Source organism: Gymnogyps californianus, chromosome 3 (genome assembly GCF_018139145.2).
Source record: "Gymnogyps californianus isolate 813 chromosome 3, ASM1813914v2, whole genome shotgun sequence".
NCBI lineage: Eukaryota > Metazoa > Chordata > Aves > Accipitriformes > Cathartidae > Gymnogyps > Gymnogyps californianus.
In genome coordinates this window covers 11,651,523-11,673,367 of record NC_059473.1, presented here as the reverse complement: position 1 = coordinate 11,673,367, position 21,845 = coordinate 11,651,523, and the positions used below count along the sequence as shown (strand labels likewise).

General features: G+C 43.1%; 1 protein-coding gene across 1 annotated transcript; it reads left to right on the top strand.

Moving 5' to 3' along the window:
* Nucleotides 1-1,047: 1,047 nt before the first annotated feature.
* Nucleotides 1,048-21,327, top strand: UGP2 (UDP-glucose pyrophosphorylase 2). The gene is made up of 10 exons (XM_050894983.1): nt 1,048-1,243; nt 6,918-7,045; nt 7,593-7,700; nt 14,343-14,528; nt 16,008-16,141; nt 16,805-17,102; nt 18,205-18,402; nt 18,592-18,834; nt 19,313-19,417; nt 20,220-21,327. Exons 1-10 carry the CDS (start codon nt 1,225-1,227, stop codon nt 20,325-20,327), a joined length of 1,527 nt encoding a protein of 508 aa, XP_050750940.1. The 5' UTR covers nt 1,048-1,224; the 3' UTR covers nt 20,328-21,327.
* The last annotated feature ends 518 nt before the right edge of the window (nt 21,328-21,845 follow it).

The following is a 21,845-nucleotide window of genomic DNA, read 5'->3' as shown; positions in this document are numbered from 1 at the left end:
TAGATCAGCAATATTGCAGACATATTGCACTCAATTTTCTTTAATCTCGGCTTCGAGTCCCGTTTTTCGAAGCTCCCATCCTCGAACCGGCGGAACAGCAACCGTGATTTACTTCCACGCGTCTCCCGCGGGGCTGAAGCCCCTCAGGAGAGCAGCGGGGTGAACGGCAAGCGGCTTCCGCAGGAGCGGCCCCGCGCTGTCGCCCCCGCCGCACACTCCTGGGGCAGCGCCCGTGTTCCGCCACCCCACGCAGCCTCGCACCGCCCCCCCGGGGAAGGCGCTGGCCGGTGCCCTACCCCGCCCCCCCCCCCCGCGTGGGGCTGCTTTGCGCGGGAAGCCGCGCCGCCGCGCCTCCCACGCGCGCTCCCGCCCACGCGTGGGCCCGCACCCCGGCGGCCGCTCGACCCCTCCTACTTCCGCCGCCGCCGCCGCCGCCGCGAGCTGCCCGCCGGGAAGGCGGCGGGACCCCGCCCTCGCCGGAGGGGGAGGGAAGGGGTGGGCGGGGGCGCGCGCGCGGCACGCGGGTGTCCGCGCCGCCGCCCCGCCCCTCCCCTCCCCGCCCCCCCGCGGTGCCGGCAGCGACGAGGTGGGTACGGCGGGACCGCCGCCCCCCCCCCACCCCCCCCATCTCCTCCCCGGGGCGGCGTGAGGCGGTCGGCGGCGGCGGGGAGGCCCCTCGCGACCCTCCCGCCACCGGAGGGAGAGGCGGGGCCGCCCTCAGGCCTAACGGCCGCGCGGGGCACGCGGAGCGGGGGGGCGGCCGTGCCGGCCCGGCCCGGCCCGGCCCGGCCTGTCCCGTCCGGGAGCGGGGAGGAGCCGTGCGGGGAGCCCCGGGGAGGCGGGCGGCCCAGCCCGGCGGGGAGGGGAGAGGAGGGGAGGGTTGGGGGTGGCGAAACCCGGGGCGCGGCGGGTCCGCCTCTTTCATTGATGAAATTTAAATTCCTCGGGGTTTGCCTCCCGCCCGCCGGCCCGGGAGGGACTGCTCGGCTGAGGGGCCAGCGCGGCGGGCGGGCGGGCTGCTGCCAGCGGGGCCGGGGCCGCCGTCTCTCCCGCTTCCCCGCCGCCGCGCAGCTGCTCGGCCGCCGGCGCCCAGCCTCCGCAGGGGCGCGGGCAGGCAGCCTGCCCTGCCGGCCTTTCCCTCCCCAGCCTCGGGGTAAAAAAAAACCCCAAACAATTCAGTCTGTATTTATAAGAGCAAAGTATTTATTTTATTAAAGAGCGAAAATGTCGTCTTTTGCGAAAGGTAAGCTGACGTGCTTTGTAATTATTTTTTTTCCTTGACTCCTCAGCCGTGTATACATAGATCTCTGCTATTTTTTTTCTTTCCTGCCTTTCCAGCAGCCCGGTAGAGCGCAGGCAGCAGTAGGTGTAGCAGCCCCATCGGCAGCCGAGTTGTGATGTGCGAGGGCTTCCTCGAAGCGTTATTCGTTATTTGGCAGCGGGGCCTCCGCCGGTTCTGCTCGGCTCGGTTCGCTTACCTCGGTGGATGCGTGGCTCTCTCGGGCGGTACAGGCGTGCAGTGAAACCGGGCGGTTGTAGTGGCAGGGCTTCTGTCCGCGGCTGATGCGCAGGCAGGATCTGGAGCATACAGGGGGATCTTGCAAGCACAAATCTCCCCTCTCCACTAAGCAGTCGGTTAAAGTTGAGGGAGGAAGAGCGATGAGGTTGAACGTCTTCACTTTTTTCCGGAGGCTTGAGTATATTTTGGCATTTTTAGATCCCGATAGGCTCCGGTGCTCTCCTTTACTCTCTGCATGCGTGAGCATATGTGTACGTGGTCTGAGTTTCAGATTCCTTTATTGCGAAACAGGGAACCAGCCCACAAGAGGTCATTTTGGGAAGAAAAATGACTTTGGTGCATTGCTGTGGCAGTTTTCTTTCCCTCCTTTCCGATGTTCCTAATGGTGCGTGTGTGCATTTTGTAATGAAATCCATGCCTGTAGGTTTCCTTAATATAAATCCACGCAGGCCTGTCAACAAATGTAATGTTGCCTGTAGAAAGATCACGAGTAGGTCTTTTGCTATACGAACTTGGACGTTGCAGGCAACCAAGGGCCTTCGCAGGCTTTGGGAAATCGCTGTCGCTCACCCAGTGGATGTCGAGGACTGTACCACACTTGCTGTATAAATGCATCGACTGTCTGCAAATGTCCTGTGGCACCTGGGCAAAATGCAGCGAGCTGAAGGGGGGAAGTGTTACAGCCACGTTGCTCAACTAGCTGCTCTGAAAGTTATCAAGATAAGCTTCTTATTGCTGTAAAATACATTCCGAATTGTTCTTTTTAAATGAAATTGGCTTATCTCAGCCTACTGCTGGAGGTAGCCATCTTGCAGGCAAGTGATATTATTTATGAAACTGAAAGCTGGAGAAACCTATGTAAAGATCATAACCAGTTTTTAAAGTATTGCCAAAGATTTGACAGCCCTAAAAGCTTTTTAAAAAAAAAAGTATCCGCTGTTTAAGTACTCTTTTATCAGGCGAAGAGTACTAAAACATGTTGCCAATGTCAAGTGATATTTTTAGCATGAAGATCAGCTGCTAGACTGAGAAATCCAGCTGTGTCTGACCGTAACACCTAAACTCTTGGTGCGCTCAGCTGGGAAGAACGGCTTCCTACATTGCAAACTTCTGAGTTAGCTCAGGCTAACATGCTCGTCTGTTAAGGAGAGAGCAAGCGTATAGGTTTCACTTCATGTATGCTTCAGTCCAACCTATGTTGACAAGTTTTGTCTCTAGTAGTAGGAAAAGAAGAATGTTCGTAAAGGCTGAGTGGGTATGTTCAGTTCTAAAAATCCAACGAAGTAATATTTCTTAGCATTGCGCATTATAGTGTGGGTATTTAAAGAGATTTTATTTTATCCTCATCAGGGATAAAAATTGCCTTGAACTTTCAGTGGAGTTGGTGGAAGTTAAGGCATTCGCTCTGTACCCTCAGTACGGAGTTCAAGAATAGAGCATTTAAAGTTCAGCTGCGTGTTTTAACTTACTGGCTGCCCTTCTTGATTTTTATGCAAGTAGTCTGGCTCCAAGGAGACCTAAATAATTTTCTGCTGTAGGTCTTTCTGTATACTTACTTGGATTGCAAAAGTAATTACGATTCATAACCCTCAGCCCAAAAGATTCCCAATTTTTTCATGAGAGAGGGGACTTCTTGCTGGACTTGTCCCACAACTCCCTCCTGTGCTGGGTCCTTGTATACTGAGTACCAAGGCAGTGAAGTTCTTTACTGAGTGAATTAATGAACAAAACTAATCAATCTTAAGGCATTCTCTGCTTTTAATGTAGAATAAGAGGAAGGACAGCAGAAAGGAAATACGTGCAAACCCCTAAGTAAGGGGTCACCGCTCTTCTGTTCTTGTGCAGTTTTCCTGAGGACAACTGTCCCTTATTTTGTGTCTGATAGTGTACGAAGACCTCCTTTTTATTAGCTTGGTCTGATTTATCAGATTGTGTTTTTTCATATGTCAATTATAAAGTTATGTGTCATAAACCTGCAGATACTATGCCGTACGCTGTAGCTCATGCTGTGAGGGCAGGGGGCAGGTTAGCAGTGAGAGCAGAGCACAAAAGCGTGCTAGAAATACCGGTGGGGGCAGGAGGGTTTGAGTGAAACTTTCCACGCGTCAGACACCACTGTGAACTTGATTAAAGAGCTGTCCTTTCTCTACTACTTGAGGAAGCACTTTCTACTGAAGACATTAAAATAAGATATCTCGGGTGGTCATTTTTGCAAAGCTCAGTGTTTTCTGAAGCCTCAACTATTTAGTCATGCTCTTCTGTTCTGTGCTAATTTCCTGCGTGGGCTGGTCCCCCAAGAGTCTTCCGCTACCTTATCCCACCCTTTTCTTCCTTCAGATGAGTGTTCAAGAACACTGGTCCCATAAAAGTGGGCTTAGGCTGAAATCTGAGGCATTGGTTGTGAAATAGCTTGGAAGAGGCATTTCTTTTTAAAAATAATTTGAGAGTTTATGGCCACACGTACCCTTGGAAATCTCTTCCTGCAATTGTCCAACACCCCTGCCTCCCATCTGATTTTTAGAGGCACAATAACTGCTTTTCATTATAGCCTTAGGAAATTTTACTTGCCTGTAGGAAATAACTGCTTTCAGATATGCAGTTGCACTGGCCTTTCTACTTCCTTGTTGCTGCTAGGGTGAAAAGAGAAATCAACCTTCATCCAAGCTGTTAAATTTAACAGTAGCTCATGTTAAAGGACTGCAGTTGTCTTTCTGCTAGTGGTAGGCTGAGGTGCATAAACACCAGCTTCTTCCCAAAAACTCTGAGGGGCAGCAACACAGGAATAACTAATACTGAGTTCGTTTGTTTAGAGTGGATGCACCGATGCTGCTGTTGTGGTCTTGCTTTGGGGAGCTTTTAGAGAGTTCCACAGATCCCCATCCAGTCCAAATCCTGGTGGACATCTCCTAAGATAAACGCTTAAAAGCCTCTGCCTTGCAATGGCATGTTAAAAGCAGAAAAGCTTTGAGTTGCTATTTCTCTTGGCTGCTTAGTTACAGTATTCAAATTCTTACGTATGCAGAACAGATACTTTTCCTGCACCAGGCAAACACATGTTTTTATGGACTCCAGCCACGTCCTTCCTCTCTTTCCCCCAAATAATAATAATAATAGTACTAATAACACTAATAATGCTCTCCCCAAGCAACCATGACCTGGCATGTTGAATCTGGATGAGACCGAGTGGTTGCAGTAGTTGTTAAATGGTCACTGTAAAGCCTAAATGTTCTCTGTTGCCAATGAAGGGTGCAGCCAACAGCACTGGTAGCTTTGGCGGTCTGGGTTTCGGTAAGAAACGTCCCATCTAGCTGACTGGTCTGCGTGCTTGACACTTGGCGTTTGGAAAAAGCAACAGGTTTGCTTTGCTTCTCTGCAAGGATGTTGGTGACCAAATGCATTTAGCATTTGTTCATTAAGTTGTGGAGAATTTATAGTGTTATAAAAAAAAAACCCAAACAAACTAGGACATTATCACGCATTTACTTTTATGATGCCTTTTTCTTTTGATTTGTTTGTGATATTACTTAATCTCTAAATGCTTTTGTCTGGTAGATACAAGTCTTTTGGCTAATATGAGCGAACAAGATTTTCCTACTTACATGGCAGCCTGGGAAAGTTGCGAGCTGGCTCTGCTTTACTCACCTCAATGTGTTTAACAGCATGGATGACAGTCTCTGTTGAATACTTGATATTTGCAGAGTTTCTTCTGAGATGCGTTGCATCATATTGGGAAGTTTAGATGTTTTACAGGCTGATGAACTGTGAGAAATGGCCACTGTTGCTGTAACAGAAGTCATGCATTACAACGTGTTGCAGGGAGGATTACAAACATCTGAAAGTATCTCCTAGCAGTTGTTTCTGTGGAAGTTTAAACAGTGTTTCAATACGCATCAACCCAAAATGTGTGAATGAAAAGACAGTACTTGTAGCAGTTCGGTATGAAAGTATTAAACTGGTATAGACCTCCTCGTTTTTCTGTAGGAGAAGGTGCTTCCTAATGAAGAGCTGTCCTTGTTTTTACATATTTGACCTGGAAAGATACGCCTAACGGGCTTTCAACTATTACTTGTTTTTACTACTGAATGAAGAATTTGATTAAAAAAAGAACCTAGTGTTCATTGTACTGTTCATCTTGAGCTGGCGTTTCCCCTGTGTTGCACCACACACAGTATGTGCACTGCAGCACTTGTCTGTCTGTCTTTTTTTTTTTTTTTTTTTTTTTTCCCCTCCCCTACCTGCAAAACAGTGCAGTCAGGAAAATGGCTTCTGTGGGCTTCAAAGCAAGGATTAGATACTGTCACTGAGTCTGAGGCTGTGGAATACTTTGCTTAAAAAAATAACATAAAATCAAAATTGTATTAAAATGAACTGCCTCTGGCTTTCTTAGACATTCTCAATAGAATAGCTGTTTAATGCATGTTCTAAATAAGTAAACTTTAAATGCAGGTTTCTCTTCTAACAACATTTTCTGGCGGTATCGCTCTGTTCGCTTGCAAAGTTTCCTCTTGTCCCTTTTTGCACTAGTATTCAGGGTGTTTCTAAAATCCAGCTATATTTGGCAATACATCACTCTCTGTGTTACAGAGAAGTGATTACTCAAGGGATTTGTCAGAAATTAAATTAACTGAGGTCTTTAGAGAACATACTCAGAATGTCTTTTGAGAATGCACTCGCTTCAAATGCTTTCTGTTGGAAAATAAAGTCATGTTCTCTCCTGTTTCTTTCTGCGATGTGGACTTTAGAGAACATTTGTGTATTTACTGTTTTTCACATTTATGGAGCTTATCACTTTCAAAAGCAAAACAAATGCTGAAGTGATAGACAGACTAATTTTCTAGGTTGCTTAGTAACTGAAATGCATGCTGTAGTGTGAAAATACTCACACGATAAAGTAAGGGAATATTTACTGGAACAAACTGAGGATCTTGTGAAAGCGCACTGTATAAATAATTAAAGCATATGTTTTTATTTGCTTGTGTGAACAGAAGGATATCCTTGATCACAATGTTCTACGTAAAAGGATTTTTTTAGTGAAAAGCTTTTTCACATTTTTACTTGCTAAAGTATGTTGATGCAGTAGGATGTGAATTCTTTGGCTCTCTAGCAAAAAAGTGTACTGCTGGGGATTTTTGGACACTTCTTGTGATGGATCATTGGTCTTTTGAGACTTTTTTGAGTTTTGAGAGAAGGTTGGTTGTTCTGTGGCACCAATTTAAGGTCTGTTCCCCGAGTTACTAAGAACAAAACCTTCAGATTGCTGGAGTGCTAGCACAGTAATAAAATGAGACTAGATTATATGAGTTTATTAATTTTTAAAAGAAAATTGAAGGCTATTTATAGTCTAAATAAGCTAGTTTTCCTCTTTTTCCTTTAACCTGTGTTTTTATTTTTATTTAAGATTTCAGCAAAGCAATGTCTCAAGCTGGCACTTCACAGTTTCAGGAAGTCATTCGACAAGAGCTGGAGTATTCAATGAAAGTAGAACTTGATAAGATACTTGCGACCGCACCTTCAAATGAGCTAGAGGTAAGGAGCATGATATGGACGCAACTCAGAGCATGAGAAATTAGATGCAGGAAATTGAGGCAAATATTATACAGGGAGACAAATCACAGAATACCACGATCCTTATTTTTAGGACGTGCTCTGATCCTGTGTGGAAGAGTAGCCTGGATACAATGTTAGTAGGAGACTTTCAGTTCCATATAAACCAGGTGACAGAGTTATTAAGTGTTTAATCTTCTTTAGTTATTAAAGGTTCTATGTAATCTTTAGTGGATTACAGAAAGGGAGGGTAAAACTGTTATCCTAAAGATTGGGCCAAATTCTAATGGTTATGATTTTGACTAAAGACTTGTCTTTTAGGTATCCAAGTTGGTTTTGTACCTTGAGTTTTAGTGGAAACGAGCTTTTGGTACCTTTTAGAATTTTACTTAACTTTTAGCGTGTCTACTTCAGTGCTGATAAAATTACACTTGTGAATAGATTGTACATCAAGTTTGTAGAAATGCTTCCATGATTGAATAGGTATGCATTAAATACCAGAATTAACTAATGCATTTCTTCTTTGTAGCACACTAAAAAGGACCTGGAAGGATTTAAGAAGCTATTTCATAGATTCCTACAAGAAAAGGGACCATCTGTAGACTGGGGGAAGATTCAGAGACCTCCAGAAGATTCTGTAAGTTGCGATGAAGTGACAGTCTGTAAGGAGCATAAAACTGATAATTGCTACTTGTAGCAAATGATGTAGTCGCCCATAGAGTGGATATATCTGCCATGGTTCTGTGAAATCACGTAGGACAACACGTTGGATTCTAACTGAAAAATAATTATTTATTGAGGTATGTTGTATGTGTTCCTGAACATCAGGTCCTGCTTAACATATGTGTCAAGTTCTTTCGTGTTATTTTGTTAGCTGTTCTTTGAGCAGGGGAACAAAATGGGCCAGATGCCATCTTACCATTTGGTACCTTCTCTGGAGTAAATGGTAACTTGTGTTAGAGGGGAAGTAGGTAGGACCCTTGTTGTTCCCATTTCCCTCCTGCCCGTGAAAGAAGGTTGCATGTCTCAGATGAGACTGTTTCCAGCAATCCATTCTACTAAGTAATTTGAAAGGGACATATGGCAAGTGGGCTGGGTTATATAGCTCATTTAGCAACTTCTGTAATCTACAGCAGCTCAGTAAAAGCGAGGAATCTGAAACAAGTAGTTGACTGTGGGGTTTTTTGAGTGTAATTTTCTAGTGTCATCTATGTTGTTATAACTGATAACCTGCCACTTGAACTGCTGCTGAAAAAGCACTAAATATTTTTTTCAGCCCTGTTTAGTACTGAAATAAATACTTCGTATTAAACCTAACCTCATTTTATTGATTCATCTGTGGCCCTAGGCTGTCTTTTGACTCTTGCGTAACTAACGGTGTAGTTGTGCTACGAATTCTTGCTTTTCCCAGTGTAGTGATCTTGGCATATTGCGGGACTTCTGTGTCCTCACACATTTGTGATTTCTCTTAGCCTCTCTGTGGTGATTCAATTGAGGCTCTGTTTCCAACTGAAAGGCAGGCTGTCCAGTTACTTCCAGAACAGATGCAGTGCTGCTCTCTAAAGCGTTGAAGAATGATGCTGTTTTAGAGCAAGTCTAGGGTTTTTCCAAGGTTGAGTGTTTTCTTTTAACTTCAAAAACATGTGATGTCTCTCTCTTCTGTACTGTAACACTGAATGAAGTGTTGCTTTGGGGAGAAAAATCCACCTTCAATAGAGGCCAAGGTGAGAAATTTGAGTTCTAGATAACATGACTTACAAGGAAGGCTGAAGAAAAGGGGGTTGCTTTTAGTCGAGAGGGGGTGAGACTCTGGGGAGTGGTAAGTCTTTTAAATATGTAAAAAGGTAGTTGCAACAATGAAAGGAATAAACTGTTCCCTGTGTAAAGATAAGACCTGGGATTCAATTACAGCAATTTGATGTGAGTGAATGAGCAGCTTTGTGGAGAGGGAAAGCTATTGTCTATTTTCAAAGTTTTGCACACCTTCAGTGGAAAAAACTTTCAAGTTCTGTAAAGGACTGAAAATTACTGGGTAGGACATTGGGAGCAAATGTCAAACAGGAGGGTTATGATAAGACCCTGAAACAGACTGATGGGAGATTCCCAGGCAAGGCAAGCTGTTTAAAAAAGAACTTAGACAGAGGTCTAACTTAAGGTGACAGAGGGCTGAAAGGAGGGCAGGATTAGAAAGAGTATCTCTCTCCTTCCTTATGGCCTGTACTGGCTCGTTCTCAAATATGTCCCTTAGCTATGTAGCACCTTTTGACAAGGGAGAGAGAACGGTAAGAGTCTTGCAAAATCAGGTCAGTTTGGGTCAGGTGAGATGCATGCATCATCTCAAATGAAATTTTGCTTCCTAGCACAAACTCCTAATCAAATAATCATACTTGGTAAATGTCACAGAAGAAAGCTAGGGAAAAATACCTGCAAACAAACTTCTTTCCATGCCTTCTTCACTTCATAATAAATATCTCTTTCTTTAGGATTGCTTGGATTATACTTAGACATCCTGCTCTGACAGGAGGTGGGTTGAGCACTCTCAAAAATTGAGAGCGAACTTAAGTTTCTTGAGTATTTTTTCTTTTCTTTTTTTCGCTGACCATGAGAGTTCCATCTCCTTCCTCAAACCCTGCTTGTATTTACCCTGCCTCCACCTCCTTTTTAATATGTCAGTCATGTAGGGGACATACCGTGGAAAGTGAAATGTGTCTTACGTGAAACCCTTTTCAGGTGACCTGCAGTGTAACTTCTCCCAGATTATTCTTTCCTGAGGGGTATGACTTGTGGAATTATTAGATAAAAGTTGATTTCTTAAAGACCAGAATTCCAGAATTATTAGTCTAGCTAGTATAGGTAAGAACAGTATGAGCTTTTAGAAGGGGTAAAGAGTGATAATTTTAGAAGGGCTTCAGAATAAAGACTGCAGTACTGAGTTCTCTGGGACAAGTATCCATCTGTGAATATATGCAGATTTTCTCTGAGTGCTTCTGTTCAGTTCCAGTTGAATTTTCTTTTCCTAGCTACAAAACCTCACAGCGTACTCTCCTCCTGGTCTTGTTAGAACAGCACAGAGGTTGGTACACACAAGACTCGTTTGGAAAGTTGGTTGGTAATCTTGCAAGTGATTTATAATTGCCCGTATGGATGACCTTGTTTTATGAGGTGGTGGTGGGGTGCTCGGCTGCCTTTGAGAATCTTGCACTACAAGTATCATGGCCTAGAAAGCAATGACTTACTCTGCCCAGTGTGAATTTATTTCCCTGTGATTGTTTTGGAGAATTGGTTTGCTGCTTGATCAGTCCAAAGCACTGAGAATTCTGGAAAATGTGATCTTCAGCTGATACCTAGTAGAGCTCAAAGTATCTGTTTAGGTATATATGTGTGTGTGTGTGCATATACACATACAGACATACACATGTGTGTATATCTATAAAAAAAAAATAAAAGCACCCAAAAATGTGCCAAAGTGTGGGGTTGTTGGTTTGGTTTTTTTATTTTTAACAGCTTAAAAAAGTTCGTGAATAGTTTATTGCATTTATAGGCTTTGTCTTTTAATTTTCTATTTTATGTAAGCTACTTCTGACTTTCAGATTAGGTTGGAAAGGTGTTTCAGGCTTTTGCCCCAATGCCATGGGACTGTGCTATGCAGGAGCAGAATTTCTGATCAGACTTCCATGGGTCATCCTATGTGTTATCCGTTGTACTTGTTCTTTGAATGTAGCTTTCGGTTCTTTCCTGAAGCATCTACTGACAAGTAAAGGCTCCTGTCAGTAAATTGAAACAGAAATGATTGTCCTGTAATATTCCTCCATTTTTCTCTGCAATGGGAGATTTCATCCCTGACCTCCATGTTTTCAGTGTAACAACTAATACCGATAGGCAAGCAACTTGTAAGCTCCAGACGATGACAACAGAAGATTGGACCCATTTCACACTATATTGGTAAACCTCTGACTTGTTTTTTCCTTCCAGATGCTTTGCTTCCATATGTCCAAAGGCTTACAGTGATAGCTAGCATAGTTGGGACCCATTACTGTTACAGTCTTCAGAGAAGAACGTATATTCAGTCAGAGTGTCGGTTAACAAGGAGAGGAGGTAAAGAACATGGATGTGGCAAGTGTAATTTAATCCTGTTGATGTAGATTGCAGTGATCTGTTTGTTTAAATTGGAAGCAATAGCAAAGTCCTGCTGGGAGGCCTCTGAGAGAACTGCAGCGATCAGGTTAACCTCAGAACAGCAATGCAAAACCTCATCTAGGATGTAAAGACAGCATCCGACGCAATGTGAGTGTGAAAGGAGCTTGTCTATTAGAGGCTTTTTTTTCCCCCAGCGTTCAGATTCTTGTCTGCAGCTCAGGTTGTCATCTCAATGAACTATATCATGAAGGACAAGAAAGAATGTCATGCTCTTACTCAAAAGCAAAACCTCTTCCTAATCTTCAACTCTGGAAACAGGTTTTAAGGGTTCACTTGGTGCTATTTCTAAAACTGTCCCTTGGTGCTGAGTAAATATTTCCTTGTTGTTCTGTAAGTACGTATTGACTAATATGGGTGTATTCCTTTCCAGTCTACCCACGATGACAGCACTGATGCTCATTTTGTCTGTCTCTGACAAACTCTTGCAAGCTTCCTTGCAGTGGGAGTATTCTTCTGAAATCCGTTAGTCAAACTCCCAACGTTGCCTCATGGAAACTGTTCTGAAAAATCATTTTTGTGACATTGTCTGCAAAACCAAAAGCAGCTAGGTATGTCATCTTAGAACAATCCCAAACCACAGTTTTGAGACATGTCTCAAATGAGTAACACTGTAGTCATGCATCTGTTAGCCATGTCATTCCTGCCCATTTTTGTTCCTGAAGTATTTCCCCATCAGCACTTACTTGTCAAGTCCACTGTTCCAAACCCTTAAAGCAAGAATTGATTTTTATTACTGTGGAGCACTTCTTATGCTTGTGTGTACGCTCATAGGTGATGAGGTAGTTCTGCATATTAGTGCCTACACATGACTGGAACTGCTAGATGGTAGCACTGGCATCCAGCAGTCCTGATGCTGCAACGATCCTGCTTGAAATTGAGTTCTTGACATTTGTTATTCTCTGAATTAAAGACCCTTCAAGATCCAGGGCTTCATTGCCAAGTTGTCATTGCCAATGCCTGTGCCAGAAGAAACTGAAATATTTAGTGACGCTGAGTTATAAATTTTGTGTTGTAGCTGATGCAACATCCAATGAACTAAGTCCTTGCTGGAGGGTCTGGATGGAACTGTTAACTTCATCAGGATTTTAGTCTGAGCTTTCTGCATAAGCTAGTTTCAGGCATGATAGTGAAGGCATGAAAAGGTAGTTGGCACTTTAGCAAAAGCAAATGATTTTGAGGCAGTCTGGCCCCAAACTGAGTGGCAGACTTTCTTCTTTTTGGAGAGCTATATTGTGAGTGATGCAAGAAGAACGTAGTGAGACTTGGAAGTTGAAATAATTTTTTTGGCTGTTCAGACAGCGTCTGAACATTGTGGGTGTGACTTGCATCCCACCCAGCTAAAGCTCAAACCTAAATGTTTTAAATCCATTTGCAATCTAATACAGAGTGGTATTAACCTTAGAGTGGATGGGGAAGTAGTAAATCTCTGAGTGTAAATCTCTGTAGATCCTGCTGGTAGTGAATCGCTCATTAAGCTTTCTGATATACCTTCAGTACATTAAAATCAGTGCTTATCATATCTTTGTTAGTGAGAAGAACAGTTGTTTTTCAAGGTGTCTACCCAACCTGAGCACAATCTCTGTTGTTGACAAAACACAGCAAGATTCTGCTTTTTGCACACTTCTGTTCCTGAAAAGCACTGGGAACTTTGGAAAGATGTTCCTGTGTCTGTCCTTTGTGAAATGGCAGTGATTGTATTACTGCTTGCTGCCTGAGCCATGATAACTCCACGTGGAGTGATCTTATCTTTAAATATATACCATAAGCTTTCCAGATCCTGTGTAAGGCAGAATTTCCCTAATGGGAGGCATCTGCTCTAATCTGCTGCCTGTGGCGTACCGGAATGCTGGGATTGCGCAAACTCTCCTCTCTACCCCCGCGTGTCTGAGTAAGAAATGAGACTCTTGTTCCAGTGCAATGTGAATTTCCATTTGAACCCCAGCCTGACTTGCCCAAAGCAAACATAGTTCTGAAAATTACCCTGTATGTATTTGTTTTTGGAAATCAGCTGTGGATCTTACACACCCCTTATCAGAACTAAAATCTTTTTCTTGTCGCTAGAATACACACAGCACAAACACTAAGGCTTTTCTTCAAAAGAAAATCTCTCGAAGGGCAGGCTAAAGGATAATTGTATTGATTTTGCTCTAACAGTTTTGGCACAATACTATCATTGCATTGTTACCTTTGTTTCTTTGACTTAGATGCTTTGGATTAGGGGACAAGCAATGCCTAATGCAAGGCATACTGTCATTATAAGCCTGATTTTGCTCTCCATCGCTAGTCCCAAATGTAGCCCATACTCTGTTTTTAAACCTGTAGGATATAGCTGTCAGCAAGGTAGAAGACTTTCTGCAAGGTTTAATGTGAGCTGGATGAACGCATCCTGAAAATAGCAGGATAAGAACTAGGAACTTCCACTTTGTAGCATGCTATTGGGAGAGACGAATTATTGTGTTGGACTAGTAGTTGGAATAAAAATCGGTTTAGACTGAATCAAAGAACCAACCTTTGGCCAAGAATGTTGCCTCTGACAACCTCAGAGCAAAGTATCAAAAAAAGTCTGCTGCGAGTTTAAGCTGCTCAGGGAAGAAAAGTTTTATGTCCCGCATGCAGGGCCTGTGTTCTTAAACTGTGGCCTGACTGAAGGGGGTCGTCTTACTGGGGAGGTGAGTTAGGTGGCTCACAAGGAGACCCCCTCTCCTTCTGCAGGACAAGAGGAGGGTTGTGGTAAGTGGCATAACTGGCCTGACTTCTTCCTTGCCCCTCTTCACCATCGAGTCAGTTCCCCCTACCTGGAAGAGCAGAGCCGTCTTTTCATCTGGATGAAGCTGATTGTGACTGGTGTCACAAAGTCTGTAGGACTTCTCAAGAAAAGAGGTTATTGTAGTAACAAATTGGGTTATTTGTATTGTAACAAATCAGATTATTGTAGACTCATTTTGCAAATGTTCTTTAGTCTCATAAATCATATAAATAAATGTGGGTATTATTGCCAAATTTTAAGCTTTGAAGGTTTTTAGGAGAAAGCAATTTCCTTCCAAATATCTGACTGCTGGGGTTTTTTTGTTTGTTTTTACAGATCCAGCCCTATGAGAAGATAAAGGCCAGAGGACTGCCCGATAACATTGCTTCTGTCTTGAACAAGCTGGTGGTTGTGAAACTAAATGGCGGCTTGGGCACAAGCATGGGTTGTAAAGGCCCAAAAAGTCTTATCGGGGTGCGGAATGAGAACACCTTCTTGGATCTGACAGTTCAGCAGATTGAGGTAACTTTTGATGGGCTTTTCTTTCTACGTTGGAGGAAGCAAGACACACTGAGCTTCTCCTGTATGACTCTTTAAGAGAGATCACAGTGGAGGCTTGCCAAAAGGAAGAGGAGAGGGCAATGAGGTCTGGTCCCAGTGCTGGTGGTGAAGTGAATTGCTTTGGAAAGAACAGGCATGAAAGGGACGGAGCAATCGGCGATTGAACTCTGTCCACTCCACACATGTTAGCACAAGTGTAATTCAGCCTGTGCACACCAACCTGGACAGTGGTGATTGTCCCCTGAAACACAAGCAATCGAATTGTAGAGCTGGCCTGGCACGGCTAACTCCTGGGCTTGTTTCCGACTCCTCCAGGTGCAAGTTTAAGTTTAGCTTTAAAAGCTTTTTTTATGTGCATTAGAACAAAGCTCTTCACAGCAGCTCCAAGTTCCTTGTCGAATTAAAACTCTCATACTGGAAGTGATTGCTGGGGTTTTCCTCTGGAAAAAGAAAAGTAAAAGAAAATAACAGCTGCTGGTGTGGAGAGAAGACATTTCAGCTTATGTTTTTAATGCAGAATATTCCTCTTACGGCAGATAATTAAGATGGTCATTAGAGTAGGAAATTGGGTGTGCCTGTTCCATAGTTTCTGGAGTTCCAACAATTTTTGCCTCAGTGTGGTGTTTGTTTGGCGTGACTCTCCCATGTATGTTAGACAGTTCTATAGCAGACTTAAATTTATATCCAACTAATGCAGTCCTAATCCTTTGGTGTTGCGGGTGCTTTCTTAAAAGGGTCATTGTGGAAGTCTCCGACTCCACCAGAGGGTAATGATCCCAAACACTCCCCAGCAGATGAGGGCGATCTGATGCACAAAGCTTAAAACTCACCGAAGTATCTTTTTTTCCTGCACACTATTTTTGGTGGAACGCTGTCATGTTTTCTGATTTTTGCCTTTGCTGTGCTGTGCACATGGAAATGCTCTTGTGTATTTCAGCTCCCAAATAGAGCTGAAATATATGTAGATTCCCAAATAATTAACATGGTGACATTTCATTCTTTATGTACTCTTGATACTATTGTCCATCTCCTAGCCTGCCAAGAAGGCTCAAAAGTGCTAACTGTGCAGAGGTTTTCAAACTTCACCCTGACAGACTTTTAATAATTTGAGGGAAAACATGCCTTTTATAATCAACAGTAGCCTAAAATTTAAAATAATCATTTTATGGTGTCATGCTTTTCAAATTTTAAATCTTGATGCAGATTTAAAAACAAAGATTAATTATGCATTAATTAATGTGGGCCTTATCTTTACTACTTACAAGGATTTGTTTTCCTTTACCTGATTTATTATCCTTTCTGTCAGCATAAGCGCGTCTCTCATGTCATGCATTTATTATTTCCAGGCTGTTCTATCTAATTTCTTTCTCTCAAAATCTTAGGTGTCAGGAGTTAAAGCTAATAATACATGCTGAATTTACCATTTCTTTCCCATCTCAGCATTTAAACAAATCGTACAACACCGATGTTCCTCTTGTTCTCATGAATTCCTTCAACACCGACGATGACACAAAGAAAATCTTGCAGAAATACAGTCACAGCCGTGTGAAGATATATACTTTTAATCAAAGCAGGTATCAGAAAACTACTCCACTTGGGGTGGAAGGAAAAACTAGCTCGCATTTATCCATATTCCAAATGGTGTGGGTTTTTAGTTTCAGATGCTGAGGCAGCAATAGTGTGTACCCATGTTCAGTCTCTATTTTGGGCCTCTCTGAAAGACTGAAACATCAGGGTGTTAAGCAGAGTCAAAGGCAATGTATTAAAATTAGGGAGAGGAGTGCGTGGGGGACACAGTTTCTAAGAGATGTATGAATAATGGTGTACTGGATGCTGGCCACTTGATTCCTGAATTTGCTTTTAGGGTACCTGGGCTCTGGAGGGAGACAGAACATGGCTTCCTTATCAAGAACAAACTCTTATCTAAAGTGGCTGATGATGTCAGAGGTGTACTTGGCATGCTCTGAACCTGTGTGTCAGAGGAAAGCTTTTTTACAGCATGGTCTGAGAACTGTGGCTTTAAATCCTTGAATGAGAGATTGCATTCTCTAGCTTCTCAGTGACAGCTCAGTATTTGGAGGGGTCTCTCAATTCAGAGTACTTACGCTAATCTAGAAAGCATACCTTCAAAAGCTATATGAAAAAGCCCATGTAGTTGCACCTTTACTATTGTATTTTGTCTTTATGCTAGTCCGACATCATTGGTGAGAACTTTACAACACCCATTGTCTTCCCAGGTATCCTAGAATTAACAAGGAAACTCTGCTGCCAATAGCCAAGGATGTGTCTTACTCAGGAGAGAATACGGAGTGCTGGTATCCCCCAGGCCATGGAGATATCTACGCCAGTTTCTATAACTCTGGTCTGCTGGATAACCTTATCGGAGAGGGGAAGGAGTATATTTTTGTATCCAATATAGATAACTTGGGTGCCACTGTGGACCTTTACATTCTTAATCATCTTATGAACCCACCCAATGGAAAACGCTGTGAATTTGTCATGGAAGTCACAAACAAAACCAGGGCGGATGTGAAGGTAAAGGGAGATAGCTGTGCAAGTCTGTCTGAATGCCTGGCATGTTGGTGAAAATCTCAGCCTCTTGTCTCTTCTGTATGCATGAATTCAGACATACGTTGAATCGTCTTATAGCTATTTTAGGCACCATTTAACACATCAGCTGTGATCTAATTTGAGATGCACAAAATCAGCATGTTTATGAAGTTCTAATTCGTGGAACAAATTGGATCTAGGTTCTGGGCAACAGCAGACAAGGACAGCCTGGACTTGACTGATTACTGAAAACACAAGTTTTCAGACCTGCAGGGTGCAGGTCACAACCTCCATACCTTCTCCAAAGTGTCACTTAACGCAGGGGAGAAGTTTGAGGATGGTAAAAGTAGAGCTCTGAGGGGTGGGATACAGCAGTTGTATCTCTGCTGACTGAAAACTGCCTAAGCTACTTACCCAGCTGTCAAGGTGTGCATTGCACAACCCAGCTCGGCATGGCTGCCAGCCTGCTCCTGCCCAAACCGCTTGACTTTGTACAAAGTCCAGGTTTAACAACGTGTCAGATGTTTATGGCACGTATCAAATACTGCTAGCATGCACTAATTTGTCCTGTAACTTGACTTTGCCTCTGTTCTTTTAAATGTGAGGGTGGGGAGGAAACGTGATTTTCTCTGTATTCATTAGATATTAAGAAAGCTCCGACTTAGTCCTATAAAACCACAGAAATGCACTGTAGGAATACAGTTCAGGTTACTGAAGTACCACTTGTTTCTCCAGTAAGTGCCACAAATACAGAACTATTAGATTTAATTTAGATTTTGCTCTGCAATCTAGCAGAGTACTGCTGAAGGTGATTTTTTCGACAACAGCAGCACTTGCAAAAGATTCTCAACAACTTTCATTAAAAGAATTAACTGTCTTGGAGTGCTGAAACATGATCGTTCGACAGTTCTGACTGTACTTTAAACATACTCTATAATTAGTAACCTGGTAGCTGAACACAAGCAACATGTTTTCACGGAGGTTCAACTTCAAATGCCAACAAAACAGTGCATCTGTTTGGGGCAAGGGGAGGGTTTCTCTGGCATCTCATGAACAGGACTTAAAACTTCTTCTTTGACCCTTGCAGGGTGGCACGCTTACGCAATACGAAAACAAGCTGAGGCTGGTGGAGATAGCTCAGGTCCCAAAAGCACACGTGGATGAATTCAAGTCCGTGTCAAAATTCAAAATATTCAATACCAACAATTTGTGGATTGCTCTGTCTGCGATTAAAAGGCTGCAAGAGAAAAACGCCATTGACATGGAGATCATTGTTAACCCAAAGGTAATCAGCTAGGGAGATTTTAGAGGAAACGGACTCGAAAGAACTGTTTGTTTCTACGTAACTAAACAGGGACTGCTGCCTTCAAAAAGGAGCCAGTCTGTCGGTAACCGCAGAGCTCTGACTTACGCTCGTCTCTAGTTCTAAGTGCCGTTACCTGCTGGTTGTGTTTACCCGAGTTTTCTCTTCCAGACTCTGGATGGAGGCTTGAATGTTATCCAGTTGGAGACTGCAGTTGGTGCTGCTATTAAGAGTTTTGAGAACTCTCTGGGGATAAACGTACCTCGTAGTCGTTTTCTGCCTGTTAAGACCACGTCAGATCTCTTGCTTGTGATGTCTAATTTGTATAGCCTTAATGCTGGATCTCTAACAATGAGCGAGAAGCGTGAATTTCCAACAGTGCCTCTTGTCAAACTGGGAAGTTCTTTCACAAAGGTAAACTCCTATAATTATACTTTGTTTTTATCTCTTTGAATAAAAATACAGTCTATTGCAATAAATAAATTAAAAGTGAGGTTTGCTTTATCTACCTGTGCCCATCTGGGCATTCCCTTTTGCTCTTTGTAAAGAACTGTTAGGCTGTTAGAATACAAAGTACTTCTTAACATGTATGCATAGTGTCATACTGCTGTTGGGTGCTCCTTTACCCCATCAGCTGAGGAAACGGAAGGTGAATTGGGTTGTGCGTTCTCTAGAGCTTGCCCAACTTTGGTGGGATACTGCCCGTACTGTTTCTCATAGTTTTCGCTAACAGAAATGACAATACGACGTTGCTTTCAAAGTAGCAACTCTTACGTTAAGTCAGATGTAGATTCTAGAAAGGTCCCTGAAAGGAGTTTTCAAGAAGCTCCCACACTTGTCTTAATCCACAGATGGATTTAAAACTGTCTCTATTCTGTCCTCTCTCCAAAAGGTTCAAGATTACCTGCGGAGGTTTGAAAGTATTCCAGACATGCTGGAGCTGGATCATCTCACGGTGTCAGGTGATGTTACATTTGGGAAGAATGTTTCATTAAAGGTGAGTGTGTAACTGGGATGCTCCTGCAATAAACGTGACTGATCTCTGCTCCTTGGTAATTGATCCTGCCGAAGTCAGTGCCTTTACGCACAGTCCATGGAAGCACTCCTAGTGCTTCCTGTATAGTCCCAGGGAGAGCTGAGGTTTGTCTACAAACCCCTTCTCATCACCTTCTCATCAGTTTGGGGTTCTTGATTTGTTAGTAAACGTTGGAGCTGAGCAAATTAGTTTCTCTCTCAAATTCTTCCTTAGGATCTGGCCAATCCGAGCAGAACATTGTCATGGTCCTGTAACAGTCTAGGGCAGTTTAGCTGCTGACACAGATCGGTGCAAGGTGGGGCTGCAGCAACCAGCGCTTGAACCGGCTTAGGCGATTATCAGACGGCACGCTCGCACACGTGTATCTGTGCCCAGCTCTTCCTGTGTGTTTGCCTTACAGCTGTAATGGTGAGCTGTGCCATGACATACTGATGTGGGTAACATTTTTCTACCTACAAGCAAGCAGACATGATAAGAGCGCTTACAGCAAGCATGTGTCTTCAAAGAAGGCATCAGCTCTTCTTGTAAGCTGCTCAGTATCTAGTATGCTGGTAATTGCAGTGTTTCCAATATTGCTTGTTTAAAACCTTTGTTGTGGGGAAAAAAAAGTCTACGCAGAAACAATACAATTAAATGCATCCAGGATCTGGCTGCGTTACAGCTGACACCTAACGGGTCCTCCAGACAACACTACTCTCGCTTATTCCAAGTCAACAGTTACTATAAAGTTTCTAAACACTTGTTTTCCCTTCTGTAAATCCAGGGAACAGTTATCATCATTGCAAATCACGGCGACAGAATTGACATCCCAGCGGGAGCTCTACTAGAGAACAAAATCGTATCTGGCAATCTTCGGATCCTGGACCACTGAGTCAGGGAAAGGGCACGGCCAACGCTGTAGACTGCTGGGCTAAACCAGCCTCGTAACGGAAGAACCTTTTAAGCATTAGAAATACAAGTACACAGAGGGCCTATGCTTTGTCATCTTCACAGTACCCTGCAGTATTAATTTAAAATTAATTTCTCTTGCTTATCTTTTTAAGCAGACACATAGCGCAATAGATGTGCGTAAGTAATGCTTCAGTCCTTAAAGAGATTCTGTAACTCAGTTAATATAACCTTGAAGTGCAATACTGTTTGTCTTGCAGTAAGATGGACAGATCTCCTTTGATAAGAAGTTAAAAGAGGCTTGCCTCTGACATTTAGTAGTTTTGAATTGCTTGTAACTGCAGAAATAAAGCTGTGAAGCAAATATATGTGGGACAACATGGTTAGCTACTCATGTGACTTTTTATGAAGTGTAAGTGCAGGCACAGTTGAAAACCAAAAGTTTCACTACTGCTGAACAGGCTGTTAAGAACCCTGTATTTCATTTGCTCACAACTCTCCCAACCTATAGCCCTCTCTAACCCCTACAAACTACAAGTGGGATGTCCTATCCCAATTGTATGTCAAGATACTGGGGGGTAAGGCTGTCAATACCTCCATTTCTGTATTGTGAGAGTGGGAATCGTTGGTGTTCCAAACTCACCCAAAGAACCTAGTACTTGAGAAAAATGCCTCAGTATCCACATGTGGTGTTTGCTTTTTCACATCCCATTTAAGACTGGATCTCCTGTTAATCCTTGATCTGCCCTCTTTTTTCAATAAATGGATCATGTTGACTACACCCATGTTCATATCGTCACAGCCATGTATGTTAATTTATCTTCTCTTGAGTCATTTCTAAATTTGTACAGGAATTGAAATCCCTGTCCTGATCACTATTGATTTCTTAATGTTTCTCTTGTATTTACATGCAGACAACTTTATTTTATAAGCTTAGTATAACACTGGTATGTATCATTAAAGAAGTTGGTCTTTAAAAACAACTGTGATTTTATAGCTTTATTTTGACTGACAATTAATGACATCTGTTATGCTAACAGATAAGCATGCCTGTCTGAAGAAACCATAGGCGCGCACACACACTGTAGACCATTCCATCGTACATAATTGTCACAGGGTTAGGCACTCGGACTATGGTTAGGTAAAGAGGTGTGAGGTGAAATACACAGGCACTTTTACTTAGTACTGGCAGCATCCAGTCTTAAAAGGTAGTATTAAAAACTCTGAAATAAATTAATTTCAGTTGCACCTTCCTTAATGGTGCAACCTTTCATAAGCAGCCTAAAAACTTTAAAATTCTTCCTGCCCTGTTTTGTGTCCTCCTCTGTCTTTATACACACCGCTCTGGGTCGTCTTTAAAATGGTGGAGCAATCAGCAAAGTACTGCACCAGTCCCTGTCCTTACCCTACTGTCAGTGGCCATGCCTAGTCCAGGAAACCATCCCCACGCCAGCCTTTCTACTACCTCCAAATTCCACCGGAAGCTAACGATGATCATGTC

Excerpts from the sequence above, each read along its gene's own strand:
- UGP2 (XM_050894983.1), top strand. Across the intron at positions 7,701-14,342 it reads AGAGACCTCCAGAAGATTCT|ATCCAGCCCTATGAGAAGAT; the intron begins GTAAGTTGCGAT and ends TTGTTTTTACAG. Across the intron at positions 18,835-19,312 it reads TGGGAAGTTCTTTCACAAAG|GTTCAAGATTACCTGCGGAG; the intron begins GTAAACTCCTAT and ends TCTCTCCAAAAG.